Source organism: Idiotropiscis lumnitzeri, chromosome 15, assembly GCF_059441095.1.
Source record: "Idiotropiscis lumnitzeri isolate Australia: NSW breed Sydney's pygmy pipehorse chromosome 15, RoL_Ilum_1.0, whole genome shotgun sequence".
NCBI classification, from domain to species: Eukaryota; Metazoa; Chordata; class Actinopteri; order Syngnathiformes; family Syngnathidae; genus Idiotropiscis; species Idiotropiscis lumnitzeri.
In genome coordinates this window covers 9,284,842-9,310,188 of record NC_142405.1, presented here as the reverse complement: position 1 = coordinate 9,310,188, position 25,347 = coordinate 9,284,842, and the positions used below count along the sequence as shown (strand labels likewise).

At 39.0% G+C, this 25,347-nt stretch overlaps 2 protein-coding genes across 6 annotated transcripts; both read right to left on the bottom strand.

The window, feature by feature from the left end:
* Positions 1 to 7,789: 7,789 nt before the first annotated feature.
* On the bottom strand, positions 7,790 to 13,448 carry LOC148322751 (uncharacterized). Of its 2 annotated transcripts, XM_088317145.1 has the most exons (4): positions 13,380 to 13,448; positions 10,505 to 12,772; positions 8,598 to 8,683; positions 7,790 to 8,199 (listed from the first exon to the last, which is right to left on the bottom strand). In XM_088317145.1, exons 2-4 carry the CDS (start codon positions 12,738 to 12,740, stop codon positions 8,101 to 8,103), a joined length of 2,421 nt encoding a protein of 806 aa, XP_088173271.1. In that variant the 5' UTR covers positions 12,741 to 12,772; positions 13,380 to 13,448; the 3' UTR covers positions 7,790 to 8,100. The 2 variants fall into 2 exon arrangements, with proteins under 2 accessions (XP_088173271.1, XP_088173272.1); XM_088317146.1 differs by lacking the exon at positions 13,380 to 13,448 and having other exon boundaries at positions 10,505 to 12,871.
* Positions 13,449 to 13,563: 115 nt separating this feature from the next.
* Positions 13,564 to 24,792, bottom strand: LOC148322750 (uncharacterized). 4 transcript variants are annotated; one of them, XM_088317148.1, is made up of 3 exons: positions 24,651 to 24,792; positions 16,667 to 16,741; positions 13,564 to 15,351 (listed from the first exon to the last, which is right to left on the bottom strand). In XM_088317148.1, the coding sequence occupies exons 2-3, from the start codon at positions 16,710 to 16,712 to the stop codon at positions 14,567 to 14,569; spliced, it is 831 nt and encodes a 276-aa protein (XP_088173274.1). In that variant the 5' UTR covers positions 16,713 to 16,741; positions 24,651 to 24,792; the 3' UTR covers positions 13,564 to 14,566. The 4 variants fall into 4 exon arrangements, with proteins under 4 accessions (XP_088173274.1, XP_088173273.1, XP_088173276.1 ...); XM_088317147.1 differs by lacking the exon at positions 24,651 to 24,792 and adding an exon at positions 19,336 to 19,617; XM_088317150.1 differs by lacking the exon at positions 16,667 to 16,741 and having other exon boundaries at positions 24,651 to 24,717.
* Positions 24,793 to 25,347: the final 555 nt, after the last annotated feature.

The following is a 25,347-nucleotide window of genomic DNA, read 5'->3' as shown; positions in this document are numbered from 1 at the left end:
GTGGATTCTGTAGTTATTGACCAGACCTCTACATAGTTTAGATAACGTATCATTCGGAGACTACAATTTCATCATTTTTCAATGATAAGAGCTGGGATTGTTTTTTTCTCTCAACAAAAGAAGTAACAAGGTAGTCTGGAATGAAGTCGAGTCAGTGAACCCGATAAGAAAAGAAACTTAAGTCGACCAAGAAGTTCATTACGTTAAAGCTGAAATTCTTGATGTACAAGCCCTGAATGGAATGGCTGATCTTGTTTCTTTGACCTGCAAGGGGGAGGGAGAAAGGGAGATCAACACGTAGGCACTCAAAAATATGTCAGTCAAGAATTTACAAGAGGGCTGTGAGCTGACTTCCTCAAAGCTGTAAACTGAACATGTGCTTTCAACAAACAAAAGCACAAGACAAATATCACTGAGGTTGAAATGAGTTGATGAATGAGTTGACAAAATAATGAACGGCATGCTTTGTTTTGCTGCGACAGAAAGAACCAATAATGGGATACTTTTTAAAGATTGATTTAGTAACCTACTTAAAGCGGCAACCCAAACCTTTTTTTTTTTATCTTTTTAAATGTCTTGTCTTTTTCAAAACATATGGTGATGACCCCAATTTTATTGTACACTGTGCAATGACAAAGATTCAAATTATAATTCTATGAAGCTCCACTAATTGTAATAATAACACTAATAATGAAAAAAAAAACATTTATTTGGAATAAAATTAATACATAAATGCGTGGAAGCCACTCAAGGTCAAATGTAAGCCAAAATTTTAGGAATAAAAAATCTGTTTGATTTTTAAAAAATTTATTTTCAGGATTATTTTCATTTGACAATTGCAATATTACTTCTACACGAACGTGCCGTGAATGTGCATTTGTTCACAAATAAAGACATAGTGAGGAAAATCAGTTTTACCCTCTCATGTAACTAATTTAGGTTAAAAAAAATATTACAGGACCGCACTGGAGTTGTTGACCACTTGAAACTACAACCACATTAATAAACATGACATTAAAATGAAGCCCTATTCCTTTTGTTATCAAAACAGCTTTATCACATGATCTCATTATGTTGGCACTGGTCGAATAATTGGAATAGTTGATTTGAGACCACAAAGTCGCTCAGAATTTCCTGACGTCCTCTAATATGCATTTTCCGTAGTACGTCCCATTTAAAAATTGACGTGGGGCATTTTCTTGTATAGCGGATGTAGCCGTGAAAATACTTAGCCCGTGTTTATTCAAAGAAGTCTAACCTCAGCAGCGTTGGGCAACAAGGGTGTTACACAAGCCAGAAGACTGACAGTGAGAGTGTTAACGCCAGCAAATTCCCTTTTTACAAAAACAGCCAGTGAGTTGCCAACAGATTTAGAGTTTGGAGATGCTTGCTAAAAGTTGACAGATGAGACATCAAGTCTCCTGTAGGAGCCCAATTTCCACCCCAAAATAGCCCGGGAGGAACGTCTTTGCAAAAGGGCAAAAGGGTGGCTGACATAGTTAGCCGATTGCAGAAAGAAGGTCGGAGCCATTAATCACTTTCAGCCCAGTGTCACCGGTACGATCTGTTCCTGACTAAATGCTACGCTACAATGTTTTGCCCTCACACTTTGAGAACTGTTTCCTTCCTAATGATGAAGCTCGTAAAATGTGCTGCAGGAACACAGCGTGCTGCAACAACACAGCAGCAGACCAGACACGGACGGCTATGGCCTACTTTTGACGTGCCGAACAAGGTTACCTAATGTGATAACACTCGCTGGCATTTATGAGCCCGAGCCAATTGTCTGTTATGTCACCGGCATGAAAGTGCCAAACTTGAGCAATTGTGCACAGGTTTGTTGCACGCGAGAATACCTCTCTCATTCTTCTCTGTTATATATTTGCTGCTATTTTCTTCACCATTCACAGTCCATTCTGCTTCGTTTTTTTCTTGCTGAGAGACGTGCAAGACAACCGATACCTGAATTCTCCCCCAAACTCTCCAACATACTCTCCACAAACATTCCACATATTCAAATTCAGAAAACTTTATTTTAAGGCAATTAAGGGAAGATCTATAAAAAGAAATAACCGTATTTTGTGGCCGTTTATAGACCAAAACATATTTATGTAACAGCATAGACTCAACGTCAAGCCTCCATCACGCACAGGACAGATGTATCGGTGTAGTTATAAATAGCCCGTGACTCATTTTTTGAGACTTGGGGTTCCGTTTCATAACATGGAGAGTGCTTGTGCTGCATGCATTTACTTGTTGCCGGTCTATGCAAATTTCAGGTGTTTTATCAGGTAACAAATACTCCACAGCCTGGCATCATATAACACTTTCAGTCTCACTGCACTGTTAATCTTTAGTGTCGCAGAGGAAAAAAAAATTGGAGCATAGCATAAAGCATATGTAAGACAGAAGCCAAGAGCTGCAGACCTGCTTTCCTCTCAATGATTCTATTCTTAGCCTTTGAAATACGTCACGCTGTTGCCAACGCAACCCCGTTTGATCATTTGGGCAGGGGGAGATGGGTTGGGGAATGAAATGCACCCAGGACAAAATAAAATTGAATGAAATAAACTAAAATAAACTAAAATAAACTAAAATAAACTAAAATAAACTAAAATAAACTAAAATAAAATAAAATAAAATAAAAATCTTGATTTCCACATTTCATGCTGTCATTTAAACTATGAAGTCTTTGTGTCACGTTGCTTCACATTTTAGTTTTGACTCTTATTATGATTGCATGCAAAAAATAAAAAGAACAGCCAGGCATGGAGACCACATTAGCAAAACAAAAAAAAAAAATAAAAAAAAAAAAAAATAAAAAAAAATAAATATATATATATATATATATATATATATATATTTATATATATATATATAAAGGTAGACCTACTCATTCATCCCCCTAAGTAAAAAATAAGTACAGAGTACAGTGTTTAAAAATGTTTTAGGACAACTTTACGAAAGTGAAAAGTAAAAATGGATTTGAAATCCTTTGCCCAACGGAAGTCTCTGAACACAAAAAAAGAATAAACTTTCATTGTGTTGGGAGAGTTCATTTAAGACCATACAACAGTAAACCATTAAATAGAAACCAAAAAAAAGCAATTAAATTTAACAATATTTTACATTGGCTTGTAAATAAGCAGGAACATCATGTCAACACTTCGCCTCCCGCCCAGTCGGTTGAATCGTCTCCAGCGCACTTGGGACTCTCGTTGACAAAAATCAACACTTTACTCAAACATTTGATTTCATTGATGCAGCATACGTCTACGAGTTCTCCACAAGAAATATTTTATAAAGTGACAGCTACTACTGTGACATCAACTTTAAAAGGTTGGCTTAAATGACATTTTTAATTTGGGGACAAAGGGTTCATTCAGCCGAGCGCATAACTCTTCCCAGTTATGTAAAGCGTGTTTTGCAGTTGCATAATCTGTTCCTAATCAGAGGAGTTGTGCAAATATAGGTGGCACCGTTTTCTTTTGTGTTCATTCCAGCGTACCGGTGGCACAGACTTCTGAGCACTCAGGTTTACGCAAGCTGGAGTTTACATCACATCACAGCTGTACTGTTGTGAGCATCATTCACCGCCGACATTCACAAACCACGATTTGAGCATTTGATTGCATTTCGACACCTGAAGTGATACCATGCAGTACTTCTATATCATCCATCCATTTTCTTCCATTTATCCGGAGCTCGGTTGAGAGGCAGCAGCTTTAGCAGGGAATGCCAGACTTTCTTTCCCTAGCCACTTCATCCAGTTCTTCCTGGGGGAATCCGAAGGCTTCCTGGGTTGTCCACAGGGCCTCCTGCCAGTGGGAGGTGCCCGGAAATCCTCGCCAGGGAGTCCACCCGGAGGCATCCTAATCCGATGCCCGAGCCACTTCATCTGGACTCGTCTCTCAGTCTTTCCCACTCCATCCTCCTTTCACTCGGGAACATGAGCCCAAGATATTTGAACTCCTACTCTTGGGGCAAGTCCCAGATTTGGAAGTGCTGATTTTCATCCCAACCGCTTCACATTCTGCTGTCAACCGCTTGAACATCTCAAAGTCGACAAAACTGGTTGGGCAAACTCATGCAACCTTGAGGACTCTGCTGAGGAAGAAAGAAGTCCCACGGGGCAAATAGGCGTTCCAGACGTACCCAACAGACCCGCACATTACGTTTGGATCTGCCAGATCGGACCAGCATCTTCCCTCCACCATCGCCGCCAACATGCCACCAGGTGGTGATGGGTAGTTGTGAATCCCTTTGGCTTTTAATGACATTCACATGAAGTTGATTGAATTAAAACGAGCATTAAGGGCGGCAACACACTGGCTCATAAAATGTAGGCAAACCTCATGACTTTCTAGAAAACAGCATTATGTAACTTTGATTTTTTTTTTGTTCCAACCAAAACATCTGTCCATTCCTTCATGCAGCGATTCACGATCTCATTTGACAAAAAAGAAGCTAGGGGATTGCCTCTTTATTTGTTTTTTTCATCGTGTCAAATACTGTCAAGTACTGTAATTCCTTGAGGCAGTTGGCTTACAGTAAAACGTTTGTTCAAATCTGTTAAGTCAATTTATCCGCGGCTCAAATCACTCAACTCTCACGGCTCATTATCAATTCAGACATCTTCATATTTGTGGAACGCTGGAGGCTTTTTGAACTTTATGAGGACATATTTTTATTAGTTTGAAAGTCTTACATAATTATTGTTAGTATTTTTTTTTTTTTAAGCAATTTTGTTTGATTCAGTTTGCTGCAGTAGGCTGACATGAACTAAAATCACATTATGGGATATTGTATGATTGGGTTATGTAGCAAACAAATACTCTTTAAGATATCACGTAACAAAAATGACATTCTTTAGACCATGCTGCTCGATCCTTAATAAGGAGGACGTGATTCATATTTTTCAAACAAGGAGGACAAAAAAATATGAGGGGATTCCATCACTAAGGAAGAAAATGTAAACAAGTCGGCCTTGGTTTCCATAGGGATCAATTAAGCGCAAGACATGCAATACAGCTTCCAAATAGCCAACACAACACCAGTGGAAATTTAAGCATTGAATTATGAAACCCTTCAGATAAACTTTTTTTCCGAGAATCAGTTTTTTTTTTCTTCTAGCTTTTACTTTGTTTGACCCCCCAAAATTTTTTTTTCTCCACGACAAGCCAAGGAAATAGACAACAATGTACAATGAATATCACCCATTCTTTTACGTTATCGCGCTCAGCGTCTTAACATCATTGTTGGACTTGTGCAATCTGATCTCACGGTATGAGACAACCACAGGAACAAGCCGGAGGGGGGAGAGAATAGGAGTGTTTGTTGAGGACAAAGAACAATCGACAGGGACATTTGAGGTCTGTTGACTGGGTCTTGTGTTCCATCTAGCCGCTGTTCACTTATTCATTACTTTTCAGTGACTTAAGATAGTTGGCATTTAGAACTCGATGTCTGCTTCAGTGGTGTAAGGACATAATACATTCCTCACAGGGGTGTTTATTTTTTTCAAAAAGTGCCATTGTCTTCTGTCGATTCGCAACCTGTTATTTACGATATTTTGGCCATGACCGTTTGTCTATGTGATACAATCTGACTATAGGTGGAAACGTAGGTAGCGGTGATGAGTCATCCTGCATCTGGGTTTTGAGTTCCTGCCGGTACTAGTGCAAAGAGGTGAGTCAAGCTCGATATCTCTCAGTGATGCTCTTTTATCTCACTCACACAAACATTATTGGAATTTATGCATCCGAAACGTTTCTTGTGTTACTCTGCGGGAGCGCCTTATCTCAACACTTATCTCAAAATGCGCATTGTTTACTTTTGAAAGTACAGTGACTAAAGTGGGAATCGTAGTGTAACACGACCTACGGCACATGGTGGGAATTGCCGACTAGCTCCCACCATGTGGTTATCAGGATGTTTTGCCAGATAGCAACAAAGATCGTTTTGTGTATTGATCCTGTACCATGAGAGAATATTATACAATAAACTGCAATAATTGTGGGACATTATGAGTTTAAATGGGAGGAGAAAAACAGATTTCTATTTGACTCTGACAGAATGCCTTGTTTTGGGAGTGCTTTGCAATCTCATGACCTGGACGCAACGCATCAACAGAAAAGTTAATTGTCATGTTCATCCAGATGTTTTGCAAGAGAACTATATTTGTTTGACAATCAAGCTTAACAGAAGGTGAAGAAATGACAGACATGACAGATGTAAATCAACAACAGACTGGCTTACACAACTTTTGTGATTGTTACATGTCACAGTATTACCGGTAATTTATTTCCAACTCTCATTTTGTAACAATGGGATGTGCAGCTGTTAAATTGGGGGCCACAATTCTTCATTTTCTGGCCACATACGACCACGTACTTCTTAGCCAGATATACGACAAATATGCTATTTTTGATACAGACAAAAAATGTGCGGTACATACTGTTAAAGTCCTCAGAGTTGGGATGGTCCATTTTTAGTAACAAGCTCAAGCCATGTATATAATTTTGTATTTTTGCATTTTCAATTCTACCAACGAGTTTTGGAGAAATTAATACAAAATTAAGAAGTACAAAAAAGCCTCCTGGTAATGAGCAGTGTGGTCACGCCCCCTCTATGGCCACTCCCCCTCCCAGATTCCATACTACGGTGGGAGTCACAATTTTTTGGATTGTGTGGAGGTGATCATGTTTATAAGCTTAAATGCAAAATATAGTGCAGAACGCTTCTATATTTCTATATTTTAAGTGGATATGAGTAGTAATTAGAGTTTTGGTGGCAATCATTCATCGTTTCACGCAACAGAACTGACAAACCAAAGAAAATTACAGTGCATGACAAAGTTGCATCTGAAATCTAATAAGCGGTGGCACAAAAGAAAACACTATTAAAAAAATAATGACTCAAGCAATATTGATACAGACAACCAGTGACACAGAAGGCTTACAACACAGTCCACAAACAAAATATTCATGTTGATTTTGTCATGTTCTTGTTTTGTTCCCATCTTCTTAAGGCACATTTGATTTAACATCCTAGTTTGACTCAGTGTGGCAAACTTTCAGGAAGGCACCACCCACACTCTTGCACAAAATGTTGCAGATGTTCTTTCAAGCGGTGTACATGATGACCTGTTCTTATTTCATGACGTAAGTGACTCATCATTAGATAATTTACAAAGGTTGCATAACTGTTCTGTACGTTCCCAGCGCTGCTTCCGGTAAGTGACTACATATTGCGTAAGTTATCTTCATCATCAGCATGCAGTAACATTAAAATATTTGGTTGACTGGAAATGTATGTGCCAATCAATGCGTCCCTTACTACTCCCCCCCCACCACCTCCACCACACCCACACACTCAAATACACACACATTTAATATTTTAATGTACATCCACTATACAGATGTTTATCAATTCGCAGTTGCGTTTTTGGTTTACTTACACTGAGCACCCCCGCAGTCTTCATGATCCTGTCCAAAACCGTGGCTTCTGCGAGCAATCAATGTGACACTGCCCTCTCGTGGCGAATAATTGAAATGCCTCACATCCAAACGACTTGTCGAAAGTGAATTACAGTAACGTCACATGAAGAATGTGCATACACTATTAATCTATTTCCTGATATGTATTTAGCTTTTATTTTTGGTGCACAGCAACTAGAAGCAACGGTATTTATTATTGTTTTTACGCAAAACTAACTGACACAAAAACAAATTCCCTGACTCTTTCTCCTGTTAATAGTTTTGTTCAGATAAAGACTTTTTAAAAAAAAATTATTTTCTACAGACTAATGCGCTGAGTCTACCTCGCCACTCAGAAATCGTCACTCAATCAAATGCATTTTATTGAATAAATCATACCAGGAAATTAATAATGTAATGTTAAATTAGTAAACGTTTCATAAAAAAAAACAAAAAACAATATGACTACTTATTTGAATAGGGTTTACGGTTAAGTGAAGTAAAATATATAAAGCAGGTGTAGAACGGAAATATTTAAATAGGAACTAACAACTCATAATTTTTAATTCAAGCTCTAATTTTAGTAAAGTCGGTATGTGATCTGTTTGGACCGCAGGATCTGTCAGTCCTTTTCTGCTGACGGCTGCCCGTTGATCCGACCAAACTCCCAGCGTTGCCACAGATGAGACCTCTGACTTCCTGCTCGGTGGACACTCAGCCCCTGTGGTGATGATTCAAGTGGGAGAGATTACTTTCCGGTTTTGTCACCCCAAAACTGAAGAGCAACACCAGAGACGTTTGCATTTCAAGCAGCACTGGGAAAACAAATTGTGGGAGCTAATCCTTAAAGTCTGCTGTGAGCGCTGACCTTGCAGGACAACAAAATAATCCAGAGAGTCACAGCATGTTTGTAACTATTACTGTCCTCCTTATCAGCACAGTGCAAACAAAAACAGTGATGGTGACTTTCCGCCAAACTCCCAATTTTATTATATGGGCTATCCTCTCAATGATTATCATCAGTGTTTTTTTTTTTTTTTTAATCCTGACGACATTCTTAAATATCAAATAATAATAAAAAATGTCCCGTGCAGAACACATTCATGTAATTTATGTTACCTGTATATGTTCCGATTTAAGCTGTTCTTTCTTGCAGGGTGGTGGCCAGACTCGTTCCAGTTTGCCTCGAGACTGTTGCTTTACCCCTAAAGACATGGAAAAAGGTGAAAAAAAATTATTATTTTTTTTTTTTTAAATAGTAGAAATTTAAATGTTAAAAAAAATATTTCATGACTTGTAACAAAATTTATCAGCATGTAATATATATATATATATATATATATATATATATATATATATATAAAACATAATTTCAATATACATTTTCAGATTTATGTTATCGATGTAATGATAATAATTGAAAATGGGCAAATTCTGGTTCTACTCTGTCGTAGTGAGATTTGCTGGATTGCTTTCAAACACCCACTTAAGTAACCAATTAATTAATTAATTATTTTTTTTCTCAAAAGTAAAAATTGTATTTTCTTCTGCTCTTTGTATTGAGAAGATTCCTGGCTATTTGTTGCGTCAGTAAAATTTGAGTTATTTAAAGGGGCAGTCAACCCCCCCAAATTCTTTGCAATAAAATTTCCCATGCGTTTACTAATAATGGCTCGCCTGTTTTCTGAAGCAGAGCCACAATTGGTCGTAAAGCGACAAAATGGCCGCCCCCAGAGATGACTAAAAGTGAATGGAGTTTCCGTCTTAATTCATATCCCGCAAACCCAATATTAATCAGAATGGCATGTTTCGACTAGTGGACCTTCATAGAACATATTCTTGTCAAGAAAAAAATTTGGTTTGACTTACCCTTGAAACAAGCCTGATAATTTAATTGTTTATGATACTACTCGTTTTGCTTTCATTGTATCCCAGCCCCAGACACATTGCATTCCTGTCACGTGCACCATGTTTGGGCATATGAACCTTCATTCAACTCATCCATTGTTAGCAGTTTTAGAAGCTAAAATACTAACGACACACTCCCGTACTGTTGTGTCTCTGAGATCTCCTTCTAAGCTCTCATGCAAGAGCAACACATTGTAATCATACGGATGAACTCTACACACCCTCAATGTATTCATTTCAGAGCAAAGCATTCAGGTTTAAACATCCCAAAAAAAAAATCCTGTCAACCACATGAAGGCTTTTAGGTCTCCTCTGAATGTGACAGAAGCACTCCTACAGTGCCATTGTCTAACTGCTTGTGACAGGGTCAGCACTAGTGGCTGATCCTGTTCCCTGAATAACATGCTGTGATGGTAACAGAGAAGGTCATTTATCCAAGTGCCAGACGGTGTAAGAAGGTCAAGATGTGTGAAGAAATAAAGATCAAAGTGACACATTAAGGCATACTATGCATTTTCTGTACACTCACAAATAATCTGCCTTAATACAAATAATACAAAAATCCACCATTGCCACAATAATCAAAAGAGAGGAAAATATGATAGAAGATGATAGATTTTGCTGACGCTGAAGCTCACCTGCTCACGACCCCTATAAGAACATTTTCACAGTATCAGTGGCTTTATAAGATATGCTGATATCACAATTTTGGCTTATCAACGAGTCAGAGGGTTTTCTTTTGCAAAATTGCGCATTACTCAGGATTTAAGAGGAAAGTAACCAGTAAGTCATAATATTAATATAATATATTACCATATATACAAGCCGCACCAGGCTAAAATGTTGAAAATAATTCATTTTTACTGCATGTACAGAACAATTTTGTACTGTACTTTAAACACGGCAACAACTTTGCTACTTAAAACAGAACAGACCCAAGGTGAAAAAAAAAAATATCAAGATTTATTTAGCGTATTTTCTGAACTATAGAGCGCCCCTAGTGGCGAAAGAAAAATCCACAGAAAAGCCGCACTGTTGTATTAGCCGCACGTTTCAAAATCAAAGAAAAAAGTAGCCCGGAAAATACGCTAGTCAACATCCCTGGGTCAGAAACTCACCTGGTATGACGGTCGACGTGCATGACGGCTTGTCACCATCCTCCGTATGCTGTTGCTTCTCTCCGTACAAAGTGCTTCTTTGCCTGCGCAGCTCGTCTTCTCTTGCTTCAGCTTCCCGGATGTCCTCCTCAACCTCTCGCTTCCAAGCCAACGCAGGACGCAACTTGAAGAACGGATTTTGTTGCAGCACGGGAGATTCCAGTCTAACCTTGTCCATCCCGACAGCACTTTCAATTTCTACCACTTGAGTGAAGTCATCCGAGTTTATGGAGTCTGAACTGCGGCAAAGACATACATTTTTATCCTGCTTTGGGTATGGAGATAATCGTGTTCTATCTCGAGATCCCCCGCTTGGAATCTTTGAGCGCAGGTTTTCCGAACTTTTCTTCCTTTCTGAGGTTGAAAACGCATCCAGGCTATGCGTGCGTTCTAGCAGTGTGGGAGAAACTTGATCTGTCATCAATGTGGAAAGGGCTTTCCTTAATCTGGTTGGACCCTGTGTATTATCCTGCTGGAAAGCTTCAAAGAGTAATTTTGTCTTTTTTAATTGATGAGTGTCCTTTCTACCGTACGCTTTTGGGATATCCGCCTGTTCCGTTGTTCCAAGTATTCTCGGACTCTCCGGATTTAAATCCTGATGCATCACATTGTTCTCGGACTGCCATTCACCGTCATGGCCTGCACGTATTTTTGTGGGAAGTACTTCGAACACGATGTTGGTTTTAAAAGGGATTTCCACTACATCTGGATCATCTGCCAGGTTTAGAATCCCCCCAGCCCGCTGCAAGTTCTGTTTCCCTTGGGCATCCTCAAGGATTCGCCTTTCCATGGAGGTCTCAGTGACAGAGAAACGGTGACAGGAGGATCTAAGAGTAGTTGGATTGGTGATGGTGTCATTGGAATCGATTGGAATCCAATCCACACAGCTGACATTTGGGTTATCATCAGAGGAATTTTCTTTTCTTGGGGCAATTTCACAGGGCTCAGCTGGTGCAGGCATCGTTTCTTGGGCTTCTGCACTCGTATCCCCTTCAGTTTTTTCTCTCTCCAACAGGCTTGTCTTTGTCCTGTCAGAATGGCTGGCGTGAAATCGGATCTCTTCTTTCTCATCTTGGCCTGACCGGTCCCGTCCACTTGCGAGCAAATCTTCAGTCAGAAACTTTGCCTCCTGTTCCTTCTCATGACTCATATCGGCCTCTTGTCGTTGCTGCACCAGTTGCAGACGCTGAAGTAGTCGCTCGCCTTGGAGAATATCTGAGGCTATTCGACAAAAATCATCCCTGCGCTTTGCCTTTCCCACCTTTTTCTGTTTGTCATCGGATGGAGTTGATTGCGTGCTGCGAACGGCTTTCTGGAGAAATAGGACCTCAGAAGCGCCTTTCTCGCTTTCTACCAAGGAATCGGAGTCAGAGTACTCAACGTTTTTTGGGGTTTCGTTTTCTCTCTCTGCCTGTGGTTCAGTGAGTGATCTAGCTGTCATGTTTTCCGCGTTCTTGTAGAATTCCGTTGTTATGTTGCAGCGTTGCATAAGTTTCATTCCATTGCTTTTTAAGGCCTCAAAAGGCCGAGCTAAATCTTGCTGTCTTTCGTCTCCTACCTCATCCAAATGTGCCTCATTGTCAAACTCATCCACGTTATGTGAAGATGCTCGGTTTGGAAATGCGTCTTCATCGGCTTTTCCCCAGGTTTCCACTTGCAGACTTGACCGGTCTTGTTCTTTTGCTCCTCCTAACGAAGCCTCGGGTATTTGGTCTTGAGCATTTGGAGGAAGGTCTTTAAACTCCGCAGAAATCTGTGCTGTGCCTGCTGACACTTCCTCAGTCTCCCTCTGTGCTGCCATTGACTGCCTTTCACTATGATGCCAGGGTAAGCTGATGAGATTAGCTTCGGGCTCAGTGTCGTCACCTGCCTCAAACACGAGGGTCACACTGGAATTACCCGCGGCTGTGTCTTTGTGGCGCCCTCCCGGCAATCGTGGCTCCATGTTTGAAAGGGAAGGTAGGAGTGGGAAGAATGTATGATCTGCATCTACATTGTTTATTGCATCATTCTGAATCCCAGTTGGGGGAGGGGAGTTGAGTTCACCTAAAGGTCCCTCATGAGGAATAGTCAATGAGCTGCTGTTTATTTTTTCTGTATTTTCTGACACAATCTTGGAACGCATCCTCCACAGGTCATCTTCATCATCCTGAGGGGACAGCAACAGGCATCTTTGCATTGATGGATTTGTTTCCATGGTGACAAGCTTTTGAAATACTCAAGGTTATGCTTGGGTTTAGGAGAGAGAAGTGTGAGAAATGTATATTAGTACAATAGAAAAATATATCGCCTTAAGAAAATTTTGTTTTCTCGTTTCAACTTTTGGATTGATATTAATGCCATTTTAACAATTATTTGCGCACTTGATGATATCAATCGGTGATATAATGCTTTTGGGTTTCTTATCTTGTCTTGTGACTGACAATAAAAAAAAACCACATAACTTATGTGTTAAATCAATTATTTCATTTGGATCAGTCAAATATTCATATAGGCTAATCATAGTTCAGCATAAAATGAAATTCATTCCTATTAGGGTGCGGGTTTTAATTTATGAGTGTGCATTTACACCTGTATCGAAGAGCTTTATTTCTTCGGTGTAGTCGAGGATTATCAACACAAGCAGCAACAAGGACATTAAATGAGATGATCCTGTTTATTCCGTCCTCCTCTTTTGTATGCTGGATGTTATTTTATGAAACTCTAGACTCGCACCTCATTTTTAGCCACTAAACTGATCCAATTATTGGGCAGACGTTCCAAAATATTATACTGTACATGTTTTGAGTCGCTGGCATTTCAAATTTATAAAAAGTTAAATGGAAAGAAAACTCACCTGATTGTGGCCCGACAGTCACCGAGCACCAGCCTCAGGAGAAAGTTGAATGATCCAGATAATAATGCCGGGGATCTTCTTAGCATGTTCAAGTCATGTGAGCCATGACTCACATGATGAGATGCAAACACAACATCTCTCGAAGAGGCAGGACATATTTAATGAGAAGCAAGAGACATGCAAGTTTAAAAGTATTGTATGTATTTAATTGCTTAGAATGCACATGGTTAGAGTAATCGGTCCATTGCAAAAAGCTGATTCCCACTGACGATTAGCTCTCGCAATGGACTAGATCTATAACACTTTTAAAATTCGTATGTAAAACATGAACAAAACTTTAGAAATGTGTGTGAACTGCAAATGATTATAATTCTTTCATTCCATATTTTTATTTCAGGCGGCGGTCAACATAAACCAGAAAAACCAAAGCACAATATTACAATCAATATTTTAATTAAACCTGGCCTGAAAAGGAGACGGAAGAAAATAATCTTTTTAGTCCCATTCGATGATATTAAATTTAGAAAACCTGTTTAGCCATTTCCTGCTTTATTTACAGCATCAATTTTGCATTCATCTTAGAATCACAATGTATGTGCAAACTTCTCATTTCCATTGACGGCTAAAGACGTCAAAGATTCTTTTTTTTTTTAAACTCGGCTGGTAGTGAATGAATTAATGTCATGTTACGCAGCCTACAATTTAAAACACATTTTTTGTAGGAGTCATCTCTCAAATAGAAGATATTTTCTCTTCTTTTTACATATTTGTTTTCACCTCTAATGGGTTAATGCCTTTTTAACTTCACAAGTTGGTACAATAAAGTAACCTGAACCTGAAATAATAAATAAAAATCCAGGTACGGGTTCTAATATATTTGCAGTCCACACTTGGCTGATCTTTTATTTCCTTTTTTTCCCCCCTTCCACCTGAATGGAATACATTTCTTTAGTTATGGAGCAGACTGATGAGTTTGCAATTGTGGTGCCAGGTGTCTTGCCTGCCTTTCTCCTCTAGGGGGAGAAAGTGCTTTTTTTTTTAAAGTGAGCCAATAGTGAAGCTGCTAGTACACATTTACTGTGGGGTTACAACATGATGATGCTCAGAGTCAAATGGAGGGAACAGATGGGCAGAAAAGTCCAAAGCCTCAATGATGCGTCTGTTTTCATAGGTAAGAAGATGACGTCTTACATGACCGAGCAACACTGACAGGTCTTGTGCTTGGAAGGACCTTTTGACGATGATTCCTTATTTGCATTATCTTCCTGGACTTGAGACGTTTGATTTTTTTCCTTCAGGGGAATGTCCTGATACGTTTCACTTTCACTCGCTTTCGCCGCCTCTTGATCTGCAACACTGTGTTCTTCTCCGTCCTCTGCGATGATTACTTTCTCCGCAACCAGCATGTCTGGGTTTTCTTGGGCAGTCGTAGAATCAGTGTAGCCCAGGAACACAAGGGTGATTGGGCTTTCCTCCAAATCGTGATCGTCCACGGTCACCTCTGTTCCGGCTGTGTCTGTAACCACCATCACATTTGCATCCTCCTCAAAACTCAAACGCTCACGACTGACCTCTGTTGTTATTTTATCCTCAGAGTTAAACCTTCTAACGTCGTCAAACTGCATGCAGTTCTTTTGTGACACAAGCTGATTGACAGGTGCCTGTAATTCTTTGACTGGAGCTTCATTGGCATCCGCCTGATCCTTGATCTCTTCTCCATTTGGGGTGGATGTGACCTCGTGGAGCATCACTTGCAGCCCAACGCCATCTACGACACTCAAAATCTGTCCGAGCTCTTCAGTTGAGGGATTACAGCCTGACCCACCGACTGCATGGATGCTTTTCCTGCCATCGTCAAAAACATTGGAGTCCAGTGGACAACTGGCAGGTGTGGACATGGGCGCTACAGACTTAACCACTGTGGCGCCTGTCTTTGGGTCCCTTTCTATTTGCACTGTTAGCATTCCCAAAACTGCAATACAAAAGGACATTTGCATGTATAATCAAAAGTCAATGAATATGTGAAAATCAATAAATAAACAAATATAAAATATGGCTAAAATAATATAATTTGTATGCTTTCTGGGTCTCTGTGTAATTAAAAAGTAACAATGTTCACATTTTTTTTTGTTTTTTTTTAACTAGATGTAGCGTATGCTGTCACAATATTCTATATAGCCCAGGGGTGTCAAACTCATTTTTGTAGACGGGCCACATCGTAGTTGTGGTTTCCCTCAGAGGGCCGGTATGACTGTGAACGCATATAAATTGATTGGAAAGCCAGTTTTGAAATCAGAAGCTAGTAAGTAATTGTTCAACCATTTTTCAATTTATTTTAAAAGGGGAGGATTGGTAACAAATAATTGGCAATATCTCATATCTCAGTGTTGTTAAAAGTGAAGAAAATATGCTAGAAACAGGAAGTTGATGTAGATGATTTGCCCTTTGCGGGCCACATAAAATGAGGTTGCGGGCCAGATCTGGCCCCCGGGCCTTGAGTTTGACACATGTGATATAGCCGAAGACACCATGCAAAAATTAGTTGCTTACTCAGTAAAGGCTCACATCGGGGGAGTAACAATGCCAAATATAACATTGCCGGGACCATTTTAAAGCAGCCTCATTAAGTCATACCCTGAAGGCTTCTCTTTTAAAACTTTAAATATGAGGAACGTGGATTGCAAGAAAATACAACATGTCGCTCCTTCTATTTTTGCTAAAATCGAGGAGAACTCAAGCTTTCTTCCTATCTAGCTGTTTTTCCATTTGCCATTGATGAATCAATATATGTCTTCAGATGAATGATTGATTGATCACTGCAATTGAGTCGCTGTCACCAAGATCTTCAGAAGAAGCACAAAATTTAAATGACATCACAGTTGCTCATTCCTTAGGAAACGACCAATCAAGGCTCAGCTTCACAGGTGAGCCATGATTGGTCGTTATCTGAGCCCTGAGTAATTGCGAGGTCATTTTCAATTGACAAAAGTGACCAAATGCCCGCCCTGAGATGCTTAAAAATGATGGATTTTACTGCTTAACTCACTCCCCAAACGCAATATTAATCAGAATGTCGTGTTTTGACTAGTGGGGCTGCATAGAACATATCAAGACAATTTTGGGGTGGACCTCCCCTTTAAGGAGACTAAAATATAGTCTAAAATTGCGCACCATTCCTATTTAGGTCGAAACAAGTATTTCTCGCTAATACAGTTTTACAAATTTCATTTGTTGCTTGTGAGAATATTTTTGAAATAAGAAAACTAAATAAGAGGGCCTAGTCTTACCTGAGCGGCCATCCTTGCCACTTTCTTGAAATGTCCTTTGTGCCATGTGGAGGTATGATTATCAGCCTCAGTTCTCTGAAACCAAGAAGACATTCTTTTTTATTTTTTTGACCCATTCAAAGTGAGAATAAAACATAATATAGACCTGTGAGAATTTCTGTACGCATTTTTCTGTTTTTGGTTCAGGGGTCTTAAGCTTATTCACTAATAGTCTTCTTAAATGGCAGACGACCATGCGGGATGGCGAGTGCAGAAGTGATACCACCCCAATTGAAGTCGAAATGCTTCTCAGCTGTGACTCCATTCTGTCACCTTCATTTAAATTTTGCTTTCTTCAGGGAAAGACTTAGTTATGGTAAATTATTATCATCCAAGAAAAAAATAGTAGCGGGGCTATTTATGAGTCAGAGAGCGGGTGCACTTTAGATTGCATTGTAGATAACAATACGATTGTTCTCTCGAGCCTATAAACACCAAGCACCCAAAAAAATCCTGAAGATTGAATAATAAGAAGTGATTAATAATACATAATTCTTTATAGTTTGTATTTGTTGTGTGTTTGCATGTGCGTGAACATGTTGTCATTTGTTGCCATGCTGGCGCAGCCAAGAATTTTTTATTAGCGTATGATTAAAATTATGTCATCGCTCTCACACGCCTATGAGTTCTGCAGGGTGAGCCTGAAGCCGACAAGTAAAAGAGGGACAAGGAAAGAAAGGAAAGAATGTGATTTGTTGGAATTAGTTAACAAATAAATGCAAAGCTAAAGCTAACAGTATTAACATGAAACAATCTTTCAGTTTCACTGTCCCTGTAGTGCTTCCGAGGTGCATGAGAAATGTATTGTACGACTGCAGTTGGACAAGAGGCAGAGTGTCAAGAAAATCTGAGGTCAACAATATTCATGGGCCATCTGAGGACTTGGTTTGAAGTTGTACTGCTTGTCCAAATTGTTCACATCACTAAAGGACGCAGATGCACCGAAAAACAGCCAAGAAAGAAGAAAATTGGCTATAATTATTTGACAGGTGTAGTCATATACAAGTCCGAAAGAATTTTAATGATGAATGATTTTATTTTATTTAATTTTTTTTGTTGTTTTTTTCAAGAGATGCTGATTCTGAGATTTGACACAAAAAATTACTATAACTGACTAATCGGCAGATAAATTAAAAAAAAAAATATGATGAATGCAATAACTTATTTTTTGGTGCCTTAACACTTTAAACAATAAATTGGAAATATGACGAATTAAAATGATGCCAAATGACGGAAAGGTGTTAACAACATTGTTCATATTTAAAGGATAACCATTTAAAAATCAAACGCTAAATACATGTAATGCCACAATATCAACTATGTGCACGTCCAGTGCATTAGTGTGACATGCCATGAGCTAAATATATCTTACCAATGGGACCGAACAGGGGTCTTAATGGAGTTCCAAAAGCTCCACCCTGGACACTTGAGTAAGGTGTTGACTAACAGGCAGGCGGGCATGGTAGGAGTCACATATGACATGTGGAGGCATGTGGAGGGTGGGATGCACCACCACTCAAGTTTAACTGGAAACTTGTAAAGATGAGGAATAACAAGCTAGAAAATCAGCATCACTTCGATTTTCTATTCTGCTTATCCTGTCGTGGTTAGTATGGAAGCTTGACTTAAAAACAGGCAACCTCATGGGCTGTCGGCCTCTCATTCTCTGGGAAATTGGGGAGTGCTGAGGATTAAGCGGGAAATGATCCTACAACAGCTGCAATATTAGTCAGCTATGTGAACCACAACTACAAAACTGGAAATGTATATGATTATAACACAATATCCGTCATTGGCGATCATCAATTTGTACAGTCGTGTGATCCTCCGCTATTTAAAAGTCTATCCTAGCTGTATCGCATATTTTTAAGTGAATAGAATAGAATACAGCCAAATCAGAATTTAATTCTATTTTATTTATATAAACTGCACGATAAGTGGTCTCAAGTCACTTTCCATAAGGACAAGTCTAGAACCACACTGCTCATATATTAAGAGACCGTATTACGAGTTGAATGACTTTTGCATAGTACCACGAGGTGCCAAAATGCTGCTGAGCACTGAACTCGAATGGATGCGGTGTAAATGCGAGCAATAATGTTGCTGCTCCATGCGTGTTAAAGTAGCTGTAGGAAGATTCTGTGCAAATTTCCATTGGACTGTTGGTGGCATTTCACAGGATATGTTACAATTACGAGAATGTTTATTTATTTTTATACTATGTGTATTGCCTGTATATTTGAACAGGTATTTCCAAATCTTGCTTATTTGCCCAATTTTAAAATGTTGCATATCACATATTAACAAAACATCTGTGGAATCTGCTGAGGTGTGTCACTGAGAGATCGGCTTGTAATGCTGCAGTTAGAATTCTAACTGCCACAAGTTAGTTTGGAGATAAACAGCACATGTCAAACAAGAAGGATTAAAAAAAAAAAAAGCATTTGTTTATGTTATGAAGTTGCCATAAATGAATAAATAAATAAATAAATAAAACAGCAGGCAATTACAGGAACTTGCAAATACTTTTAGACCTTAATTCTATATATTATATACACGAAGAATCGCTTGACATTTGAAAAAACAATTTCAAGTTACTGCATGTACTTTCATGCAAAGCCATTACTCACCACTCAGCATGCAAATCCTGAAAGTATCTGCTCAACGGAAAAATGGCATTACAAAAAAAGTAGATCATCTTGAAAGAAATCTTTATCTATGAAACTGTTGTATTCATGAAGTTAAGCTCCGCCCACTATTCAGTCTTACTACGGGAACACCCCTTGACACCCGGCAAGCGACGACTTCTTTTGCATGAGTTACCAAGAGAAGCCGAAGGGGCTTGGGGGATATTTTTACAAGACACAAACCGACGGATTAAAGTGGGCAGATATAGCTGGCACGGAGAACAGATGCCGATGGAAATAGTTCAATGACACAGCACATAGTAGGCATGCCGACACTGTATCTGCACTGATAATGTAAGCTGTAAACATGCTGTGTGGCCTTCACATTTTTTTTTGCCCAATGTGACTCATTGGTTCTTGGACTTTCATCGTGGCGAGTTTGACATATAGAAGTCAAGCCGGGTTCCAAGCGCACCCTCAAAACCTTTCACATAGCACTGACTATTAAGCAGAATATTAACTTCATCTTGGCATATTGACTCCAGGCAGCACAGATCAAGTGAGTCCAGTCTGTTGAAGTGACATCCGCAAATGTTTGTACGCTCCCCTTATTTTGACAGGAGGTGAAATTTGACATCGGTTATGGCATACTGAAGTCGACGGTCAAAGGGCTTAAAGGAAGGAAAGAGAACTGGAAGATGAAGACAACGATGACTGAGCATTGGTGCTCTTGAGTCAGTATGTTCAACCGCCACAAACTTTGGCCTGATTTTCGACATTTGGGATATATATATATACATATATATATATATATATATATTTAAATATTTTTTTTTACATGACTGTCACTTTAATTTTTTGGATATTTTTATGTTGATCTTCAGTGATTATTCCCACTGCAGGCCATTGACATTAGCATGTTCCCGGTAAAACAAATTTGCAACATTTGTTGTTGACAATAATCCTTTCGGTGCTCAGTTAGCTGACAGTGTTGTGGTTTTCAAACTGTATGATTTATAGGATAGTGTTCAACTTTCAAGGTTAACCTTTAAATTCATTCTGCTACACGGCTTTACTACGGCATGCTCGAGGATCCTGCAGCTGTCAAGCAGAGCGTAAGGAGCAGGAGAAAACGTAATGGGTGGGCAAACAAAAAATGCATATGGTTGTCAAATTTCCTAAAAAAAAATAATTTTACTTTATTTTGCAGTGTTAATAGTAGTATTTTGTAAATGTTCTTCTATAAGAAAAAATAATATGTCTCCAAATTGCCATAGCCCATTTTTCATGAATTGAAGTTGCAACGGGGACGAAGAAAATAATCAGTTTAACATACAAATGAATCAACTCGTACGTATTCAAACTCACTAATCAGGGCATTTAAGATGCTGCCAAAATACCAAATGCCATCACAAAGAACGTGTGCCGGAGTCGGCTTCAGGGGTGAAGCTTTAGATAGATACACTGCACATTCCTCACATGGATAACTTGCCCCCTTGAACCTTCTTCATGCCGCCATCCAGGCAATAAAATGTCAGCTCACTTTAGGTGCACCTGTTTTGTCAGATGTTTTCTGGCTATAACTTGTTGAAGAGGAATGTAGTTAATTGCCAGGTATGCATAGTCAAGAATGAAGGTCACTTCTACTTTATTAATGAATTAAAACGTAAAATAAATAAATAAATAAATAATAATATATAAATAAATAATATTGTTATTGTACACAATAAATTTCAAAGAGTACTTTTTACTCTAAAAAGATTAGATTTGGTCCAAGTAAAGAGAGCTACATTTGGGAGTAAAATATTCAGCTTCAATTCAACATAAAATTATAAAAAATACATTTAATTCCAGAATGTACCTCATCGCTCCCTGATAGTCTTTTTAGGCTCGAAAAGCATCACAGATTCATAAAAAAAATGGAGTCATGGCATTTGTCCACTTAAAACCAGTATTTGAGTCTACTTAAAGGGGAAGTCAAGCCCTGAAAAATCATTGCTGTTTGAATACGCTAAATACAGAAGGTCACTGACAATACAGGAGGGAACTGCTATCTTCTCATTGCAGCCGCAAACACATGCACATACGCGCATACTTCCCCCAGAGTGAATACGATTATGATACTGTATGCCGCCTTGAGCTGAATGACAAGAGAAATGATGCTGCTTGATGTTTGCTTGGCACTGATGTTGCAGTTTCACAGATGCACAAGCCGATTCCCATAATGAGTCAAGCTTGTCGATGCAGGCTAAAATGAAGGATGTTCGAAAGATGATCATCGACATGTGAGTCAGAGACAAGTTTCTAGTTTAATGGTCTGATGTAAAAAAAAAAGAAGAAAATACCACTACATTACAATCTAAGGAGGATGAGAAGGAATTCTGTCAGTCAGTCAGTATGAATGAAATAATCCAACTAAATTGAATCTCATTAAAATTTACTCGACATGAGCAGGTGTCTTCATAAGCAAGGTGTACCGCAAGAAGAGTTTGGGGGTGCCAGGGGGAAATAGCATTTGAATATTTGTTAAAACGCACTGAGGCAGCTTTCAAAATAATTTGGGGAGGATTCTCATTTTTTTTTTTTTTTTAAAGAAAATCAATAACCTTTATCTGAATCGTTCCTAATGATCATATGCATAGTGGCAAAATAACCGCAGAGATTTTAAACACCTAAATATAATTCTATAAACTTTGTGGTTGTCAGTCCTTCTCGTCGTCAGAGTCAGGTGATGAAGAAATGTTTTATATTGCGGTGCTTTGGACAAGAACACCGGAAGTAGATGTGCAGGTAAAACTGGGTGAAGTTGTACCATGTGACTGAGCTACAAACAAGGAATAATAGATGTAATATATATAATAATCATTCTATTATGTTACACCAAAAAGCATGTGTGAAAAAACAATTGCGAGTGTTTTTGACGGCAGTCCGTCAGGGTTCAATGTACGCCAACAGTTTTTATCGCAAGAAAAAAACATAAAAAATTCAAGAAAAATACAGACGAATGTCTAACATGGCGAACATTTGCAACCTTGAACAAACCCTGACGTGAACGTGCATTTTTCTGCCTTGGCCAAAAGTCGTGAATGTCACGTAAAGCAGGTGTCCCCATGAGACAAGAGTCCTTATAAGGCAAGTGTACCCATAAGGTAGTGCAGTATAATGATGGGTAAATGAAGCTTCAAATCTACTTCATGGACCAGTTGTAGTATTTTTGAACACCTGTATATGGCACTCTCTGTTCAACATTGGGCTCAAATCACAATGACTTGACATTTTTTTAACCCTTTATTTAAACCAACAGTGCCATCAAGAGGTCTCAAAAATACAATAACTGGTTCATGAGGGAAATTTGAAGCTTCATTTTCCCATCACTAGTGCAGTTGTCCTCATAATGCGGGTGTAGACACATCACATTACCAATAACTTTACAGTACATTACGGGGACATCCGCACAGCATTATGGGAACACCTGCATTATGAGCTGACTCCCATTACATAATAGCGACACCCACTTTACATTAAGGGGACACATACGTTACCGAATTAAGCGATTAGCCTGAAAACAATCTACTAGCATAACTGTTATATTTACACTGGTTCTACTCGTAAAGTGTTTTATTTTCTTTGAGTTTACATTGGTCTGTTTCCTTGCAGTGCAGTTGTCATCCTGCAGCCCGTAGATTGTGAGGCCCTGTGTGTGTTTGTGTGTCAAGGCCTGAATGTAGCCTGATGTCAGTCAGCGTAACTTCATCATTGAGTCAAATCAGCATCAAATCTTCGGCACACAAGGCCGCTGCAGATGGCGGCTATGTGCTTCCTCGCCTTGTTGGTCACAGCAGCTCTGTCAAACACTTGTTAATTAGAAGGAAGCGACAACTCGCTAACAGGTTTTAACTCTTTCCAGCTCCACTTAACCGTGTCCTCAAAGAACAAACCAGAGCAGCATGAAGTCGCGCACTGTTGCATACTTCATACCGTATGAGCGGTAGTGCTCTCACGTTCCCTCTCGGATACTCTTAGAGCATCCTTCAGTGTGCATGTCGGGATGCACTTTTGACCTTGCTAGAGTAAAAAGTGATGTACCAACGAGGATATATTTTCTAAAGGTGCTATCATTTCTGTATTTATGAAGATACAAAGAATTCTCCACCACTAATTGTTACATTTTATTATAAATTACCTCTGTACCAGACGTCTCATAAAAACTGAGATTTGGAAATAAAATGATTTGTTTGGTTTTGGCTTAGAAACAATAAATAGCAGCTAAGACTAAAACAAAGTGCTTGAAATTTTTAAATTGGCAGTCCAAAAGCGAGTGGAAATGATCAAAATCAAAATTTCCAGTCATTAGAAGCAATACATTAATTTGGACGATTATGGCAACAAGTTCCCACGACTCAAAATCCAAATTTGAAAGCCACAAATTGATATGCCTTCAACTTTTAATAATTCAATTATTCCAATCGCATAGTATGACTTCTCACTTGCAATAATCATAAAGTTGCAGTTCACAAATGATTACTCATTTGACCTTTGAACGAGAGGATCGGTTTTGCTGATTTGTGTTCACGATGTTTTGCCTCGTGTTCCTTTGTATCTTCTGTCTCGTCATGCATTATTGTGTCCACCTGTGTTTGTTTACCCAAGCCCTTGTGTTGACCAATCAGCTCCCTCCAACCCTTTTGCGTCTTGTCCAGGTGTTCCTCGTTGATTCATCAATTTTTATTTTATTTTTTTTTAGTTCCCTTTTCCCTTTCAGTTCCTGTCTGGTCATTGTCCATCTCGTGTTGTCAAGTCCATTTTTTTCCCCATGCCAAGTCCGAGTTCCTTTTCAAGTATTTGTTTGGTTAATTTGATCCTTGTTTTGTAGATATTCTTTGTTTGCCGTTTAATTTTCGTTTGGTAATTAAACACTTTTTATTCAAACCACTCGCTGGCTGGCTTCCCTGCATTTGGGTCCTCCGCCAATGACCGAAAACCAAAACCTGACCCAATGTATGCATAAATGCGGATTTATGAGCCCGCCCTCATTAATTATATTGGTGTAAGACTCAGTCTCATAAACGGTAATGAGTCTGTACTCTGCAGCCCGATACATTATGCAGAGGAAGAGAAATGAGGAAGTAGTGTCGTGATGGGGAAATCAAGCATGCAGTGCATTTGCAAAAGTCTAGCACCTGCTAGTACAGAGAGCACACCGTTATCGCTTTTTAGCTGAAGTCATGTTCGAGTTTTGACTTCTACTTGTATCGACAAAATCGCTTCTAATTAATTCGCGGATTAGAAAGCATGCAATGTCAATCCCTGTCTCCTACCTTCCTCTTTTCATCATCCGCCCCCATTTCTGGATGTCCCTCCTAATGAGGCGCCCCCGCTTCAGCATGTGGGTGCATTACAGTCAATCTCAGCAGCCCAGGGCACCAATCTCAACGCTTGGATCATTGTCATAGTCTCAGAGTGCTCCGGATTTGAAGGCTGCCTTTTTGCATGCACAGAGTGTGCTTTTTTTATTTTTTATTCTAGGATTATTTATTTTTAGCCTTTCGAAAACTAAAGGGAAAAAAATACAGTGCTGGAAGATGAATTAGTACTAATCAGACTGATTGGCAAAATATGAGGCCACAATCTACAATCAAGGAAAACAATTATGATAATTATTACATTTATTTCTTTATATACTTTTGTTATGTAAAAATAAATACATTTATTACTGCAGTCGTCATTAATATAGAAATGGAAAGCAAGACACTGAAAGCTGTTTTGATGATTTTATTTAGAGGATAGAGACAATTTTCACTGTCACAAAATCCATACAAAAGGAAAAAAAAGGTTTAAGTTCCACTTGAAATATGAGAAAGTCCCTCAGGTAGTTGTCCCAAGTGTGTGTGTGTGTGTGTGTATTCTGCATGGAAGTCGGACAAGAGAACCCATTGAAATTAATTTAAGGGCAAACAGAATAAGAAGAACGAACAAATATAATCTATTTAATATTCATTTAATATGGAAGCAAGT

Excerpts from the sequence above, each read along its gene's own strand:
- LOC148322751 (XM_088317145.1), bottom strand. The coding sequence starts at position 12,740 with ATGGAAACAAATCCATCAATGCAAAGATGCCTGTTGCTGTCCCCTCAG. Across the intron at positions 8,684-10,504 it reads CACGTCGACCGTCATACCAG|GGGTAAAGCAACAGTCTCGA; the intron begins GTGAGTTTCTGA and ends CCATGTCTTTAG. Across the intron at positions 8,200-8,597 it reads TTAAATCGGAACATATACAG|GGGCTGAGTGTCCACCGAGC; the intron begins GTAACATAAATT and ends TCATCACCACAG.
- LOC148322750 (XM_088317148.1), bottom strand. The coding sequence starts at position 16,712 with ATGGCACAAAGGACATTTCAAGAAAGTGGCAAGGATGGCCGCTCAG. Across the intron at positions 15,352-16,666 it reads TGGCAAGGATGGCCGCTCAG|TTTTGGGAATGCTAACAGTG; the intron begins GTAAGACTAGGC and ends TTTGTATTGCAG.